This window comes from Mauremys reevesii, linkage group 4, assembly GCF_016161935.1.
Source record: "Mauremys reevesii isolate NIE-2019 linkage group 4, ASM1616193v1, whole genome shotgun sequence".
NCBI classification, from domain to species: Eukaryota; Metazoa; Chordata; order Testudines; family Geoemydidae; genus Mauremys; species Mauremys reevesii.
In genome coordinates, this window is record NC_052626.1 from 20,631,905 (window position 1) to 20,650,701 (window position 18,797).

Here is an 18,797-nt window from a genome sequence, read left to right on the forward strand (position 1 = left end):
ATATGAAAAGAAAGGCCCTAATTATGTAGGATACCGTACACAGACAGGGATGAGAGAGGTGGGCTGGTTCTCTTGTTGGTAGATAAGCAAGGGGATAGTTGCCCCCATAACTTTAAAATTTTCATTTTCTTAATTTAAAAATGCTGGGTTGTGTATAACTGCTGGAGGGCAGGCCCAGGCAGCCGTTGGGTACCCCCGGAGTTCAGGTCACTCTCATCACATAAGAACCTCATATGAATGAATGATGAAAACCAATGCCAGTCCTTTGAGGGTGTGCACACTCAAGGGCAGAATATTTGATTTTCTTGAAGATGGAGGGAAATTTGGGTGTAAAATAAGGGATGATCTCGGTGCTGAGAAATAACACAGAGTCAGTAGAAAGGCATGTGCATCAGTATAGAGCTGCTGTGTGTATTCATGGACACTACCAACAACAAAATCTCTTGGACTGAGAGGACTCTGAATCTAAATAAGTTGGCAGCATCCAGGGGAATTTTAGTCATTTAGAAACTGCTGAAAATTCCATTGGCTTTCCTCCAGCACTTGTGGTTAGGTTATGTATGTAGGTTTGCTGCTGTAATGCTACAGGGGATTATTTACATAACAGAGCTGATAGCTTATAAAAACTACTGGACTAACCTGTGATATGAAATTGGTTGAGTGGTCTGGAAGTCAGTTAAAGCAGGAAGTAGCACTGATACTGAATCCGGGGACAGACGTCGTCTCACAGAAAGGAATTCTTAAGGCTGAGACTGTAAAATCACATTGAGTTACCGTGGTGCCAACATTTTCCAGTTAGCCCTCCCAACCTGATAGCAAACACTTGGCTTTTGCTGGGAGTATGAGGAAAATGAAGCGTGCCTGCTGCCAATTCTTTCGAAGGAACAAGCTGCAGAGAGCATCTTCTGGTGAAAATACATCAATGCTTCCCAAAGAGGCTCAAAAGGAGAAAGGTGAACAGAAATCAAAGAAGACAGAGAGAGTGAAACATATGGCAGGCAAATTGTTGAAGAATTTGTCCTCTGTGAAGGAGGAAGCTGAAGAGAAGCCTGTGGACAAAGATTCTGGTGGGAGGCAGTATCTCTCAGGTACTTTCTGCTACTCTGTCCTCCCCATCCGCCTCCTCTGTTTCTTCTCACCATGGAGACTGTTTTCATCAGCTCCTGCCATTTGGAATAGGCTTCCTATCTCTCTCCTCCTCCTGGATTCACCTCTCATTTCAAATCCTTTCTGAAATGTATATTTCTCCTTGCCTATGTTTTTTGATTTTACTCCCCTTTCTGTTGCTCATTTGTATTTCACTTTGCAACTGTATTATCCATCCCTGCAAAGCGCCTTGGGTTAGTTTGTAAGAAATATGTGATACAAAGCAGAGTTTGGTTGTAAGAGTGTTCATATGGTGGTCTAGTCTTCCAGTAATGTGCAGGGGAGCTTGCATAGGTAACCTATGCCAACATAGCTCCCTCTCCACACTACATCTATTGGCAGGTGCTGGGTCCTTAAATGTCGATAGCAAAGAAATCTGTTGCCACAGGCAATTGATATTTAGTGATTGTTGCAAGAATCAGAGAGTTAAAAGCACACTTTTTAACTAGGAAGCTGGATTCTGGGAAATATTTTCCTATGTGAATCCCCTCCTGCAATGCCCTCCTAGATCCTGACTCTAATGACAAACAGTAAAGTCATAGACACAGTTACAGGACAAGCTGGGCTTTAGACCCCTTCTAAGGTGTGTCGACAATGCCCTCAAGCTCAGGTTTGTGGGACCTGTGCTTGGAGACTCGGTGTTTCCAAACCCATGCTTGCACGTCCACAAACTGCATTGTAAACCTGGGTTTCACAGCCTTGCTAACACGTCCATACTGCACTATGCAGACCTTTTGTCACAGGTCTGCAGCTTTACCTGCGTCCATGCTGCAAAATGACAGGGCTTGGACCTGAGTCACAGCGGGTCTCAGGCTCTGACCCACCCCCAAGCAAGGTCCTAGGATTCTGGTCCTAAGTGATTGCTGACCTGAGTCAGACTGATTTGTGTTTGGATGGAAGGGGGTCTTGGGCTCAAACCTGAGTCAGTGCCCGGGCTTAGTGTGCAGTGTAGACACAACCTTAATCCATCTCGAGTGCACCCCTCAGGTGACAGACCTGGCTGCCTAAACCACTTCCAAGGTTGGAACCAGGTGGCTGTACCACCCTTACACTAAATCTTAGGATGCAGCCCTCTGGCTAACCTGACAGACCCAACTGGGTTTGGCACCTGTAGGTCCTTTTCCTCTGGGACCCTGTGACAAAATGGATTTGCAGAGACACAGAAACAGCTTCTTCAAAACAAAGCATTGGTTATTCACCCAAAGGTACAAAGCATGCAGAGCAAAGGTACCCAGCAAAAATGCCTGTGTGCATATTCCCCCTAGCCTACACCTTAATCTTTCCTTGCAAGCTTTGATAAACTCCACTCAACACAGTTAATCCCATCTCTGGTCAGAAGAGTGACACTGCATTCTGCAGCATGCTCTGTGACTCCCTCTCCCAATGTGTGTGTCTGTCCCCATCATGACAACCCACTCAACTCCCTTCTTTCCTAGGCCAACATCTTTAAGGTTTTAGCATCCCCTTTGATCCCGGTTTAGGTCTGGGAAGAGTGCACCTTGCCATAGTAGCTGGATCCAGGCATTGAGTGTTCCCCAATCAATGGCTCCTTGTTTGTCTCCTTAGAGACGCTTTGTATTCTATGGAATGTACCTTATCTTTGCCATTGTTTCATTTCCTGTTGGATTCCGCCTTCACTCTATGTAATCAGGCACAAGCAGGGCCCAGTTCAAACATTTTTGGCGGGGCCCCAGAAGGGATGACTAACAAAAAAAAAAAATGTAAAAAAAAGCCCTTCATTTCTTCCATGTATTATTTACTTTCCATAACTATATAAACAATAACATTATATATCATGTACATTGCATCATATATGCTGTTGATCGATTATTAATGAGCTCCATTTCACATGTGTGGGTCCCCACCACTCCCTGGGGGTGTGCTAGGGTGACCAGATGTCCCGATTTTATAGGGACAGTCCCAATTTTGGGGTCTTTTTCTTATATAGGGTCCTATTACCTCCCACTCCCGTCCCGATTTTTCACACTTGTTGTCTGGTCACCCTAGTGGTGTGCACATGTGTGGGTCCCAGCTGCTCCCTGCCCCCCCTGCTTCTACCGTCCCGGCCCTTTAAATAGCCGCAGGAGCCCTGGCAAAGCGGCTGGGCTCCAGTGGCTATTTAAAGGGCCAGGGTGGTAGAGGCAGGGAGCCCCGGACTTTTTAAATAGCCCCCAGAGACCTGCAGCCCTACCCCCAGGGCTCCAGCAGTGGGGCTCTGGTGGCAATTTAAAGGGCCTGGGGCTCCAGCCCCTTCTGGGAGCCCCAGGCCCTTTAAATTGCCCCCTGGGGAAGCCAGGCCACCCCGGTACAGCGCACCGGCTCTTGCCGGTACGCTGTACCAGGGCTTGGGCGTGGGGCCCTCTTAGGTGCAGGGCCCGATTCAGGGGAATTGGTTGAATTGGCCTAAAGCCAGCCCTGCACAAGTATACTGAGGTGCACATGATATGTATAGAAATAATACACAGCTCCCTCATTCTTCACAGATGTATTTGAAATTTGTTTCCAGGGTGTGACTCAATCACCAATCACACTAGCCTGTTCAACACTGGCGCCCATGAGAGCCAGGTTCCCTTCCTGGCTCTGCTGTAGCTAGGTTTTGAAGATTAGATTTTTATTGGTAAATGTCAGCAAACGTTGTTTTCCCTGTGTGCACAGTAACTGACAAAAAATATTTCCATCACTAATAATAAAAATTTACAGATAGGCAGAATAAGAAAACTGCTGCTTGAGAACTTATTAGAGTTTGATTTAAGGCTATTCACTTTGTATATTTTGACTTGTGATGTTGACAATTGTGTTTTAAGGGTTATAAAGCTTTAACTTTTTGAATTGCAGCCTCTACTGCCTTAAATAATTATTGTCTGACTCATTCCATTTCCCAGAACTGAGAAAGTTTAAATCAATAAAAAAATTTTAAAAAGATTAAACCCCATAATTTTGTGCAACTGTGAAAATGTAAATGGATAACAGTGTTGAAAAGTGTTGAAAAAAACCCATCAATACTATTTGTCAAACTTATATATATAAAGATATAATTCTGCCAAGCCTAACTATAGATGACTGTGGGAAACTCACTTAACCGCACCTGGCCTCAGTCTACCCACCTGTAAAATGGGAATGATACCCTACCTCACAAGGCTGTTATGAGAAAACATTCTTATTATCTGTGAGTTGCTCAGTAATTACTATGATGATTGCCATTGAAAAGTCTATAGATAAGTCAATAAACTTCTGGTTATGTTTTTACTGTTTCAGATAAAGCCATTTGTGAATTGATAGAACAAGCAAAATTTCTTGAAGCTTGTAATCACATTTATGATCTGGAACAATCTGAGCATAAGAGTGAAATAAATATTGACTCACTTTACAAAAAAGTAGCAGAAAGAATGTGGTTAGTTGTGCAAGAAGAAATCAGTGGAGGTGATAGTATGTTACTGGAGCCACTGAAATCAGTAGGTGCATCACTGAAGTGGGAGAAAGAGAAAGAAAAAGAATGGTTTGACAGTGTCAAAGACATGGAATCTGTTTCAACCTGGAGCCCAAAATACTGGAATAAAGATCTGGAGAAACTGCTAATGGAGTGCATGGCAACACAGATTCCCTCCTTTGTGTCTGCTAGCAACACAGACGAGTCTGCATTAAAAGATCATCTGAGTCAGTTGGAAACCACAATTTTTCCCAACCTGAGATGTAAAAGAGATGTCTTCAAAGAAGCAGGATTGCTCACTACCTATACAAAATGTTGTAATGCCTGTTTGTCTTCTCACCTTTCCACACTTATAGACGGTGATATGAGCTTCAGCAAATGTCTTCTCATTTATGAATGGGGCTTTAATATGTACAGAAGGTATGTTCCGCCTATTTCCTCTTTTTCTTTATACCTTTCAGTTTCCCTGAGCACAGTCCTTCCTGAGCTTCAAGGCAGTGATGCTGAAGGAACATAAAGGGAAAGGTTAGCCAATATTCAGGCCCTTGTGGGTTAGGAGGAGAAATTGATTATAGGTATTTCTTTGGTGCAATCCTGTTTATTTACAAAGAATGGACACAAAGTCCTGTTTCCATAAGCGCAGTAGGAACCAAACAACAGGAGGCATTTTCTTTGCTCACAGTTCCAAGCTCTTTTCCAGTCAGCACACTGCCCCAAAAGCTCTCTCTTCTGGCTTTCGCTCATGGTCTCACTACCAGCACTTCTCTTACTGTCTCCTTGGATTTCTTGCTGCTTTCCATCTGCTTCTGACTTCTTCTGGCTCACAGGGTATGTCTACACTATCCGCCGGATCGGTGGGTAGCGATCGATTTATTGGGTATCAATATATCGCATCTCATCTAGATGTGATATATCAATCTCCGAACATGCTCCCGTTGACTCCCGAACTCCACCAGGGCGAGCGGTGGTAGCGGAGTCGACGGGGGAGCTGCGGCTGTCCATCCCATGCCGTGAGGACGGGAGGTAATCAAAATAAGATACGTCGACTTCAGCTACGCTATTCCCATAGCTGAAGTTGCGTATCTTACATCGCCCCCCGCCGCCAAGTGTATTCAGGCCCCAGGAAAAATTCCTTAGACCACATGGCTCAACTCCTACTCCAGCCTTGCCATGCTGGTCTGTTATTTTGGGTGGTGGCTTCTACTCATGAAAGGGGCATTTAACTGCTCCCTCATTTAGCTTAATCTAATGGAAGGCAGCTATCAAGCCTACCAGCACTGCCCATAGGCCAAAGACACACTTCATGGGAGCCACCCAGCTTCCTGCATAACAATGTCTTTTCTATGAGTTTGATTTTGCTTGTTCTTAGTGAATGGATTTCCTTTCCAGACCTAGGCCATGTCTACACTAGAGACCTATATCAGAATAACTACGTCGCTCAAGGGTGTGAAAAAATCCACATCCCTGAGGAACGTAGTTATACCGACCTAACCCCCCGTGTAGACAGTGCTATGTCGGCATAGGAGCATCTTCACTAAAGCGCTACAGCAGCGCAACTGTACATGAAGACAGCTGTACATGAAGACAAGCCCCTAGATACCTACCAATTTATAAGTGGTATCGTGACAGCTGAATCTCTGACCATCTAGGGCTCTGTCGAACTTCACCCAGAACTGACGAGAGAGACAGTCTAAAGAATAGGCATTATGGGGCAGATTGACTTCCCTGTTCTGCTCACTTTGTGCTACATAGATTGGAAATCGCCTGCATCTCACCTAGGAATTCCCCTGGTGTTGGGGAGTTCCCAGTGGTGTTAGGGATAGCACAGTTGACTCCTGCATTAGCCCTGCGGCAGCCCTGGCTCAGAGCACAGGGAAGAGGTGTGGCTGGATTGTATGGTGCTCCATCTGTCTTTAACCGGCAGATGGTACTTTAACCATGTTAGGGAAGAGCGGAACAAAGAATTGGGGTGCTGTAACCAGCCCTCCGGCAGCGGGACAGAAGAGAGGGAATCAGAAAGGGGATGATGTAATTGGAGAATGGGGCCACAAAATGGGCCAAAAAGAGAAGAATCAAAAAAGGATGGGGCTGGGGAGGATCGAGAAAATATTTTACCTAGTCGCAGTTGTTCCTTAGATGAGAGCTGAATGCTGCTTTATGCATGCAATTAGCCAGGTGAGCTACACGTCACAAATATGGCCATAGCCAAGCACAGACTCTCAGTACTGGGATTGGAAGAGCCACAAAACTACTGGAAAGCTGCCGCTCTTACTGCGATTTTGTTTTCTGTGTGCAATGACAGTGAGAAGCTGCTGATGCCCCACTGGACTCCACAGCAGAGGCTCTTAGCTGATGCATATGTTCTCAAGTGGATTTTTTCAAATGTGGAGGAAAAGCTGCTCACAGTCACCCAGGTAAGAACATGGAGTTTTAGTAAACCTGGTTGTCGCCCCAAATTATTCTCTTTTTAACAGTACATTTCCTTGTTATTTTGGCTCATGCACAGAAAAGGTCAAATATTCCTGCCCAACTGGCTACCCCCCCCCCCCGACTCTCTAGACTGGAAGACTCTATGGTGACTGGAGAACTAGCAACATCAGAATAGCTAAACATGAAAGTTTAGCTACTAAGAGAGAGAAGGATTTTTCATCAGACTGTTTATTTGGTTTTGGTTAAAATGTTTGAACGACTGTGTAATAATGAATTAATACTTTGTTAAAGATTCAGCACTCTCATCCTTTCAATCAAGTTAAGGGCCCAGGTCTGCCCACAAAAACCAGGGATGGCCAGATATTGCATTCTTGATATTTCTAAGCAAAACAAACAAACAAACAAACAAACAAAAAAACTGCCCACAATCTAAAAACATAAAAAATGCTAAACAATGTTAGGTCTTCTCTGTTCATCAAAAGAAGCAAAAAAAGGCACAAGCCCAATTTATATAAAAAACGTCCTTTGCTGTTCACATTTAAGCAATGAAATTTTTCTCTACAGTGTCAGGTTTGTTTTCAGTTTTTGTGTTTATGGTGTATCCAAAAGTCCTTGGCCAGCTTCCCATAGGGCAGCTGCATGATGTCTGCTTGGGTTAAACAGGACTGGACTATGAACATAACACAAAGGTAGAAGATCTTCAAATGCACAGGTGCGGGGTGAGATAGGGAAGCCTAACAGATTACAAATTGGATCGTATTGTAAATGTTTGTATTTTAACTTTGTTATATTCAGAAGGAAGTGAGAGAAGTGCTCAGACAAGCAGTTACTGCGGGGGAAAAACCCTATACAGACACTACAATCATTCAGGTAAACCACAGCTGATGTTCTTTGTAGCATGCAAGTCATTACACGCAAGATCCTCAGCATTTGCTAATATGCTCTAATTTTACAGATCTAGGCTCAAGTCTTTTGTGTTGCACACCTGCAATCCTATGGACTTCAGCTATAGCTGTGTCACTGAGAGCAGAGGTTTTCCTCTTTTGTATAAAAGAAAAATAATGAACTTTCCCATGTTTCTCTATATCCTCAGCAATAGCCTGCTCCTGCTCCCACTGAAGTCGGTGGGAGTTTTGCCATTAACTTCATTGTGGGCAGGCTCATGCTTGAAGTGCTGCATGCATGTTCTTATGAAACTTTAATATGTCGACAGTGGCGGTGTAGAGGCATTGGTCCAGATTTTCCTAACATGACCAAGGACAGGATAGGCCCATTACTCAATGCAGGGCGGAGGGGGAGAGATAATAACAGAAAACATGGAAATGTCCGAAGTGCTAACTGCCTTTTTTATTTCCGTTTTCACCAAAAAGGTTAGTAGTGATTAGATATCTACCGTAGTGAATGCCAGTGAAAATGAGGTAGGATCTGAGGCTAAAACAGGGAAAGAACAAGTTCAAAATTACTTAGACAAGTTAGATGTCTTCAAGTCGGCAGGGCCTGATGAAATGCATCCTAGAATATTCAAGGAGCTGACTGAGGAGATACGGAGCCATTAGTGATTATCTTTGAAAACTCATGAAAGATGGGAGAGATTCCAGAGGACTGGAAAAGAGCAAAGGCAGTGCCAATCTATAAAAAAGGGAAATTAGGAAAACCTGGAGAATTACAGTCCAGTCATCTTAACTTCAGTACCTGGAAAGATACTGGAGCAAATAATCAAGCAATCAATTTGCAAACACCCAGAAGACAATAAGTTGCTAAGTAATAGTCCACATGGATTTGTCAAGAAAAAAATCATGTCAAACCGACCTAGGAATGTGCAAGTGATAGTTTGCAAAAATAGCTAATAAAGGAAATTTGTATGGACACATACAGAGGCCAAGTTGAGGATCCTTTGAAATTTGGCCCGCCAAGGTTTCCTGTGTGGCCTGCCAATTAAGCTCTGTCTGAGCAGCTGGAGAAGAGTGACTGCTGGCCGGGTGCCCAGCTCTAAAGGCAGCACTGCCATCAGCAGCAGCGCAGAAGTAAGGGTGGCAATATACACCATACCATATCACCCTTACTTCTCCACTGCTGCTGCTCTGCCTTCAGAGCTGGCTGCCCGTCCAGCAGCTGCCGCTATTTGGCTTCCCAGCCAGTGCTTAATTTGAGATGGGCTGAGCTCCGGCATCTCTTTCATTACAAATTAAGCACTGCAGGTAATAATGTTGATTTATAAACTTCGTTAAAAGATAGAAACACTAACACTTATGTTCCAATCAAGGTCTTTATTTATTGGGAGCTGAAGTTTTTTTTCTTTTATTTTGTCAGTCTTCTGCACAAATGGCCTGCCTCTTGTCATAAAATACTCAAATTGTCCTGCAGGCAGATCTAACTGAGTATAACAGCATTGGAGTTTGGATTTGATGGGACTGAAATGACAAGTTATTGGGCTCAGTACAGGGGGGTAACTGGGTGAAATGTACTGGCCTGGGATCTACAGACAGTCAGATTAGATGAGCTAATGGTCCCTTCTGGCCTTAAACTCTATGAATCTATGAAATCTCTCAAGGTGTTCTCATGAGAGTTCCACCAGCAGGGGCTGCATCCAGAACCAGTCCCAGAGGGGCAGTGAGACAGGGTGAAACATCCAAGAAAGGATTAAGAGCTGCCTGCCTGTCGCATGACTGTGCAGGGGATTTAAGGAGAGGCAGGGGAAAAACCTCTGGGGATTGCAGTCTGCTTTGGTCAGGGAAATCACTTTGTTTTGTTAACTTCCTGAGTTTGTGTCTGTGAAAGTGTGCCGTGATCACGGGCGGCGGGTGAAACTTCCCCTCGGGGAGGCTAGCCCTCTGCTCTGCCTCTTCTGGCCAAGGCTGGGTGGGGCCATCCCCTGCTCGCTGCTCTCAGCCCCCCTATGGCCCCGGGTGGGGGGGCACCTGAGAGCTTGGTCGGGTCATGGGGAGGTGGGGTCGGCTTAGAGCTCAGCCCTGGCTGGAGTCGAGCTCTCAACCCCAGCTGGGACCATGGCAGAGCTCTTGGCCCTTGCTGGAGCTCCGAGCCAGGAGCCCGTCCCCTGTTCCACCCTTTTCGCCCGCAGCCCCATCCATGGCCCCACCCCATTCTGCCCCTTCCCCCGCAGCCCTGCCCATGTTCCTTCCCCACTCGGCCTCTTTCCCTGAGGCCCTGCCCTCTGCTTGCTTGCTCCTTTCACACACACCCCGCTGGGGCCCTGAGATCGGAAAAGCTCTGCAGCTGGGAGAGAGACCCTCTGGGGCCCTGGTGGGGGCAGATTTTTCTGGGCCCCCCCAGATTGGCCAAGGCCCCTAGGCATGGCATAATCCTGGTTCTTCCCTGGGCCAGTAAGAAAGCCACCTGCTTATAGGAAGGTTCAAACCCAATTATTCAAATCAACCTTGTCTCCCAAATTTGATTGTGGATTCAGACTGGAGGTTCCAATTCAGGCCCATCTCTACATGAAATAAATATTTAGGCACAAATCTTCAGCTGGTGGCCTCAGTTTCTCTTCAGGCACAAATTATGTCTGAAATTTGATCAGATCTTTAAGTACCTGCTTTGTGGCTCCATCAGGTATTTAGCCGTCCAAACCAGTGTGGCCAGAAATGACTGCACAGGCCTGGTTAAGGCAAGGCGGAAAATGTTGTCTTTAACCTGGCACACGGGCATATTAGATTAGCTATCTATATCTATCTATACTGTCTATAACAGGAGTAGGCAACCTTCGGCTCGCGAGCTGATTTTCAACGGCACTCACACTGCTCAGGTCCTGGCCACTGGTCCGGGGGGCTCTGCATTTTAATTGAATTTTAAGTGAAGTTTCTTAAACATTTAAAACCCTTGCACTTTACAGACAACAATAGTTTAGTTATATATTATAGACTTATAGAAAGAGACCTTCTAAAAACATTAAAATGAAACCTTAAATTAGAGTGAATAAATGAAGACTCAGCACAGCACTGCTGAAAGGTTGCCGACCCCTGATCTATAATATCTATACTGGCAAAGCCTCCTAATGGAGACACAGCTTATACTGGCCAAAGAGTTATTTTGCTAGTATATTTTATACCAGTTCCCCAAATGAAATAAGCCATACTGGCAAAAGCACTTTTTTTTTTGCCAGTATGACTGCATCTGCACTAAGGCTTTTGCCAGCATAGCTCTGTCAGCTACAAGTGTGATTTTTTTTTCCCATACTCCTAACTGAAGTAACAATGCCAGCAAAATTTAACTGTAGAGCAGGCCTAAGGCTGCCTTTTGAATGCTGTGTACCACTTTCCCCAAGAGACACTGTTGTTCGACTTGATGTCCCAGTCAAGTTCCTGACTCAGGTGGAATGTGATTACCCAGCTACCATTCTGTACATGTCAACTCAATACAGCATTCTTCACTCTCTGTCTTAAACTGATGCATAGGATTGCTGTACCCTGATTAACAACCACTAGATCTGGCTGCATTTCAGTGGTGTATGTAGTTGGTGCTGTTTGGAGAGGACTTTGGGATGTTTTTTTGTAATGCAAAGTGCTGTATGAATGTAAGATCCTGAAAATATTATTTACTTTCTTTTTGTTCTGTGTTTTGCACAGTGCCTAGCACAACAGGGACCTGATCCTTCACTGGGGCACTTAGGTATATAGATAGGATGATGATGCATAATATTACTAGGTAATATTACATATTGTGTAAGATCATGAAAATAGTACTTCTGCAATTTTGTTTTCTTTATGCCTAAAGATGAAACCTATCATCAATATTTTCACAATACATGTCTCGTGCTCAGATTAGGGGAGTGTGTTTTCTTCCTCCTTTTTTGCTGAACTGATACATTTATTGTGGCTAGTGCATGGAAAATCCCATTCTCTCTCTGTGTCACCATTTATCTCTCTGACACTATGCAGATCATGGCCTTAATAACGAATATATTATTCTGTCTGTCTCCTTTTTCCATCTGGTCTTTTCCTACCGCAAGGCTCCATTTCAAGAGAGTAGCTAGTAGTGTTAAGTTAACACCTGTTCAAGTCAATCTAAACAGAGACTGATTTTCATCCTTCTGGCAGGAAGAAACTAAGTGCTCCGCTTGGCTTACCATTTGAAAGTGTAAGGTGGCGTCAGGGGGAATTAGCATGAGCAAATTGCCAGGACCCTATTTATTATCTTATGCCATGAAACGGAGCCCTCCTATTCCTTGCTGCCATCTGGTAGAATAAGCATCTCACCCCAGGAATACTGTCTGTGTATGTTTTTATATAGGCATCTTTTTATGGTAAAAGATGGCATTTCTCTATATAGTCATATCTATTCAAATACAAAGTCCTGCTAAAGTTGTTGGCAAACCCCTCAGAAATGAAGATGGCAAATATTGTATGAATTGGGCCCTGCAGCTGAGTATTACTAGTAATGCCCAAACGTGAGGCCAGATTATTCCACTCTTATTCACACTGAGTGGCACTTTACTGCACAGGAAGTCCTACCGACTTCAGCAGAAGCATTTGTGGAGTAAGATACTATTCACTGTGAGTCTGGGTATCCAAATCTAGACCCTAGGGAATATTTTTATTCACATGAGGATTTTTAAAACGAGGAACTAAATCATTCCCTAAGAAGATGGAGGGACTTTCAAAGGTGAAGGAGGAGTCAGAAATCATGTGCACCTAATGGCATTTGAATAATTTCAGAATGTTCTATCATTACTTAAATCGACAGGTATTAACAGGGAGGGCACAGGCAGTCCAGCATATCAGTGATACCATAAAAGACAAGGTGGAAGCTGTATGTTTGGAAGAACTTCTGCATTTTCTGCATAGGTAAGAAGCCCATCTTTTTCTGCATTGACCTATCGTCAGTAAAAGAAAGAAGAAATGGTAGCAGATTTATTGGTGACTTTTTGTTTGTCTGAACCTATTTTTATTTCCCAATTCCCCATTTATTTTCCCATTTTACAGCAAGTTCTCATCAAGCTGCCGGACTCAAGTTTCATCACCTTTCTTGGAGATTTTATTCCTCTGGACTTATTTGGTTTTCTTAAGTACTTGAGTCAACATTTATTCGGGGAAACAATAGAAAAGGACATTTCACACCCTGTTAGTACAGTAACTCCCTCTCTTAATGTTGTAGTTATGTTCCTGAAAAATGCGACTTTAAGTGAAACGATGTTAAGTGAATCCAATTTCCCCATAAGAATTAATGTAAATAGGAGGAGTTAGGTTCCAGGGAAATTTTTTTCACCAGACAAAAAACTATATATTATATAGATATACACACAATATACATTTTAAACAAACAGTTTCATACTGTTCACAGCTATGCTGATTGTGGAGCTTGGTTGAGGTGGTGAAGTTAGAGGATGGAAGAGGGTGGGATATTTCCCAGGGAATGCCTTACTGCTAAATGATGAACTAGCACTGAGCTGAGCCCTCAAGGGTTAACACATTGTTGTTAATATAGCCTCTCACGCAAGGCAGCATGAACATGAGGAAGGGGAGACAGCATAGCAGACAGAGACACACACCTTGTGTGTGGGAGAGAGAGAGAGAGAGGCACACTGCCCCTTTAAGTAAGTTGACCCACTCTTAAATGCATTGTCTTTTTAAGTGGATCAGGAAGTTGAGACAGCAACTGCTGCCCCAAGCTCTCTCTGTCTCTCTCCATCTGTGTCCCCTCTCTGCTCTATATGGAGAAGGGGTAAGCGGGGTGCAGGAGCAGGGGGAAAGGGGACACCCTGACATTAGCCCCCCCCCTTCCCCTCCTGCACAGCAAGCAGAAGTCTCTGGGAGCAGCTCCAAGGCAGAGGACAGGAGCAGCACATGGCAGTGGGGAGCGCAACAGCTGAACTGCCGATTGATAGCCTGCAATTGCTAGCCTGCTGGGGTGCTGCAGCACAGGGAACTTAGGGGAGCTGATAGGGGGAGCTGATAGGGGGGCTGCCAGTCCACCCTGGTTACAAGCCCTGACCAGCTAGCTGCAACGGGCTGCTCTTCCTGCAAGCAGTGGACAAAGCAGGGGGCTGCCAAACGACGTTAGAAGGGAGCATTGCACAACTTTAAACGAGCATGTTCCCTAATTGATCAGCAACGTAGCAACGAAACAACGTTAACCAGGACGACTTTAAGTGAGGAGTTACTGTACCAGGTCAGGTGTGCTGTGTGTGTAACAGTAATGTACCAGTGCCATGCACATTCTGGGGTGTGAGGGCCTCATCCGGTGACCGCTGAAGTCAATGGAAAGACTCTCATTGATTTTAATGGGTTTGGGATCAGGCCCAGAATAAGGCTCTCACTAAATTACCAGTAAGGTTTTTTTTTTAACTCTCTTTCCTAACTGTTCAGAGAGAAAACTCTTTTCCCACTCTTAGTTACTAAAAGCAGAGGACACTACCTCCTCCTAACCCTTACCCACTTGAATAAAGCACTGCACCCTCATGTAGGTAGTAGGTATGTATGTATGTATGTATATTTTTCTTTCTTTCTTTCTTTCTTTCTTTCTTTCTTTTGGTCTACAAATCCTTACCATGTAAGTATCAGAGACAACACAATAATCAGTACAACCGTGAGATTTTGTTTAGAGAAACATTCTACATTAATATAATAACCAGGTCTCTCTATTTAACAGGCTTTTACCACACTGCACAGTGACCCTCTTTACACTAGCCAGGGTGTGTTGTTTCTGGTGGTTTTATTAAACTGAGTGACACTTCTGATTACACGTTTATCAAACAAGACATTTATAACAAATGTTAATATTTCAAAAAATTGGACAGGGGTCTGTAGTTTCTCTTTGCCAGAAGCTGGGAATGGATGACAGGGGATGGATCACTTGATGATTACCTGTTCTGTTCATTCCCTCTGAAGTACCTGGCATAGGCCACTGTTGGAATACAAGATACTGGGCTAGATGGACCTTTCATCTGATCCAGTATGGCCGTTTTTATGTCTTAGGTGTGCTTTTGTTTTCTCTTTCTTTTGCTGGCTAAAGTGCTTTGTCTGAATACTGAATAAATGATAACCAAATATCTAAGTATTTATTGTCCTATGTCTATTTTGCTGGGTATGTAGTTGGTGGGTTAATTTTTCCATAACAACAATCTCCCATATTTCTCTTTTCATTTCTAGCTGCTGAGAGGACAGAGCTCTGGTCCCTCCTCTTGTTTCTTGGAGGAGGATGAGTGCTCTGTCTCTGTATTCCCACCTGCCATTCTCTATAACAGGGATGGGGACTTATCATTTTTTCTGGTGCCTTCCTTCTCTTCTTTTTCCAGTATGGGTCTCTCACTGTATCCCATCCAGCAGAGAGTCCTGTACTACTAGTTGTAGGCAATATATTTTCTGAAAGGAGTATGATTTTTTTTTTCTTTTAAAGTTCACTGTCCCTTTAAATTAACAGAGGGAAGGAATTACGTTCAAGAGTGAGTTTCCCGGCAATGCTATAAATCTGAGGCCTTTAGGGACTCAAGCTCTGACCAGATTTCACTGATTACTCATGCACATTGAATCTTCTAGAAGCGCACCAGGTTTCGGGCAAGTCCCTTTTGCTTTATTGCTTACAAGGAGCAAGTATTTTAAAAAATTAGCACACAACCCCCACAGAACCATTACAATGACACATGCCTAAGCTGAGTAACTTCCCAGTCTTATTACTTTAACACTTCCCTATCCCTCCCAGCTACTGAGGGCAGGGACAGGATCTTTTTCCTATTCTAGAAAGCATCAGAGTAAAACTGTGCACGCTAAGAATCAAAGTAATAATGGAATATTTAGTCTGCTTGCTGCCAGGCTACCCGATTCTGTAATGTTGGCAGATCTTGCTATTTAAACATGTCTTTGTTACTTTGTTTTACCTAGCTATAAACATGAAGGAAGAAGCCTTCTCCAACTTGACACCTTTTCTGAGCCCTACAGCAATTTGCAAATACTTGAGACCTGCTGCATTTTCAGGTGAGAAAACAGACCAGCCTGACATGTGAAGTGAAGTGGATTTTCTGCTTTATGGGTCTCATCTAGCTCCCATTGAAGTCAATGAGGCTACCTGAGTGCTTAAAGTTAAGTAAGAGCTTAAGTGCTTTGCTGGATCAAGCCCTATGTGAACCCTACATCTTACCTCTTTTTCTTAAAAGGAACAGGAAGCAACAAAGCATAAAAGAAGAGAGGAGGTTCTAGACACCAACATGCTCAATTCAGTAGTGCTTGTGACAGTGGTGAAAACAGGCTCACCGGTGGTTTTTCTGTGCAAGATTACCTGGGGATCTGCTGGAGTCAGCCAAAAAACACTAACCCCCCAAAATAGCCATAGTGTTTACTTTAATTTTGGAGTCAGTCACGCACAAGTCATTTTTTCTTTCATAATATATGCGCTGTAATATGTTGCTTACAGCGAAGGCAAGAGTCCCATGATGCGTTGCTAACACTGTGAATCCTAAACTGAAGATTTATGTTGGCTCCACTGAGTAGAAAATATTTCTATTGTTCTTTTAAAATGTGAAAATAAAAATTACACAGTAATCTTTTCCAGAAAATAAAAATCATGATTTCTGATTTGTGAACACATTAACCTAGGACTTGCATGATTATGTAGATTTGAAGAATGCTCTGATTATATATGTCTGCATTTTTTGCTTGTAAGCGTTGGCCTTTTTAATGTACAGTGCTATTCAATTTGAATTTGTTATGTGCCAAACGTACAAAGGATTCCTGACCCAGTCTCCATTTATCTGCAAACTGTCTTCCATGTGCAAATCCTGTTTGTGTGCTATTTTTTGTGTCCTCTCATTTGGGAAAATGACAGAATTTGCATTTGCAAAACCCATTGATGTTTGATTTGCATGTACAAGTGGCATTTGTTTGTGTAATATATGCACAAGTGATTGTACACTTAGGCCCTCATCCAGTGATGCAGTTAAGCATGTAACAACCTTTAACCATTTGAAAAAATCCTGTTGACTCAGGTGGGAGTTGGATCAGGCCTTAAAAGAGACCATGGACTGAAAATATGGCCCTATGTGACGTTTGGTTTTGGTTTTGTATTTTTTTGACAGATCTGCTTGGCATAAGCTAACATACATCTACAGCGCTAGTGCTGACATTGATGCTAAAGTGAAGGAATTTATAGACAGTACAGAAGAACAGAGCAGAGAACTTCTTCTGCAGGCAATTACTTCTAAAGTCAAGGTATCTGAGACCAATGTTAACATTTAATGCTGTTTTCATGCTGTCAGGCAGATATTCCTATTCTGATTCTGGGGATGATGTATGACTTTGTCTGCAGGACTGATGAATTGATATATTTTAGATCTGTACCTTGGAGCTTCTGTCTATTTAATCATTCAGGATTCTAATACTCCGCTTTTGGAGCCATAATCTTTTCTGCTATTTCTAAAGGTGCACCAATGGCTGCCCACCTGTATTCAAATCCCAAGAGCTGAAGCGAAAAATATTAATTTCTATTGGCTATGAATTTCTCAGTGAACAAAGTTAAATAATGTGATGCCATTTATCTTTGGTGTATTGTTCACTTCTTCACAAAGATGAAGACCACTGCAAACATATCAGATGGCTGTCCAAGCCCGTGTGTGTGTGTGTGTGCGCGTGCGTGTGCGCGCGCCCTTGGTTAATCTAGGTATAGAGAAGGTAGATCAAGAGCTTCTGTTCTCCATATCTCATAACTCAAGAATGAGGGGACATTTGGTGACACTGAAAGGTGGCAAATTCAAAACTGATAAAAGAAATACTTTTCTACATGGTGCACAATTAGACTGTGGAACTCATTGCCACAGTAAGTCATTAAAGCCAAGAATTTAGCAAGATTCAAAAAGCACTTGGATACTTATCTGGAGATCAAGAATTTCCAGAGTTATAATAGCTGCCGGAAACAAAATTTGGGAAGGGATTTTAAACCTCATGCTTCAGGCCTTAAGTCAGTCTCTGACTGTTAGAGATCAGGATGACACTTAATATGGAGGGCAGATTATTTCACATATACCTGCTGCAGGGTTCTTGTACCTTCCTCTGAAGCATCTGGTGCTGACTATTGTTGGAAATAGGATGCTGGACTAGATGAACCACAGGGTTGATCCAGTTTGGCAGTTCCTGTGATCCTAATCTGTGTGGGCACATTCTGCATAGCCTCACTGATATAGCTATCGCTCCACTAAGAGGCTGTCTGCCTTCCACAGTCTTATGAAGTGTTGTTATAGCCATGCTGGTCCCAGGATATCAGAGAGACAATGTGGGTGAGGTAATATCTTTTCTTGGACCAGCTTCTGTTGGTGAGAGACAAAATGTCGAGCTTACACAGAGCTCTTTTTCTGGACTGGGAAACTTTTTCAGGCCAGGTCAACACTACAAACTTACACATAGGCTCTGGAACTAAGGGTGCGTGGGGGTGTGGGGTGGATGCTGCAGCATCCCCTGGATTGAAGTGGTTTCCCTCATATACAGGGTTTACAGTTTGGTTCAATGGCTCTCAGCACCCCCACTATACAAATTGTTTCATCACCCCTGAACTTACATCGGTATAACTACGTTGCTCAGGTGCAGGGCCGGCTCCAGGCCCCAGCACGCCAAGCGCGTGCTTGGGGCGGCATGCCGCGGGGGGCGCTCTGTCGATCCCCGGGAGGGCGGCAGGTGGCTCCAGCGGACCTCCCGCAGGCGTCCCTGCGGAGGGTCCGCTGGTCCTGCGGGTTTGGTGGTGCATCCGCAGGCACGCCTGCGGGAGGTCCACCGGAGCCGCAGGACCGGCAACCGGCAGAGAGCCCCCCACGGCGTGCCGCCGTGCTTGGGGAGGCGAAATGGCTAGAGCCGCCCCT

General features: G+C 44.0%; 1 protein-coding gene across 1 annotated transcript in view; it reads left to right on the forward strand.

The window, feature by feature from the left end:
* The first annotated feature begins 999 nt into the window (after positions 1-999).
* Positions 1,000-18,797, forward strand: part of LOC120403870 (exocyst complex component 3-like protein 2) — a 30,712-nt gene continuing 12,914 nt past the window's right edge. Inside the window, exons 1-7 of the mRNA XM_039535731.1 lie at positions 1,000-1,088; positions 4,402-4,993; positions 6,876-6,987; positions 7,799-7,873; positions 12,704-12,804; positions 15,838-15,930; positions 17,028-17,160. Coding sequence (XP_039391665.1) covers positions 4,533-4,993; positions 6,876-6,987; positions 7,799-7,873; positions 12,704-12,804; positions 15,838-15,930; positions 17,028-17,160 — 975 coding nt within the window. The 5' untranslated portion in view covers positions 1,000-1,088; positions 4,402-4,532. The remainder of the gene's footprint in view (positions 1,089-4,401; positions 4,994-6,875; positions 6,988-7,798; positions 7,874-12,703; positions 12,805-15,837; positions 15,931-17,027; positions 17,161-18,797) is intronic.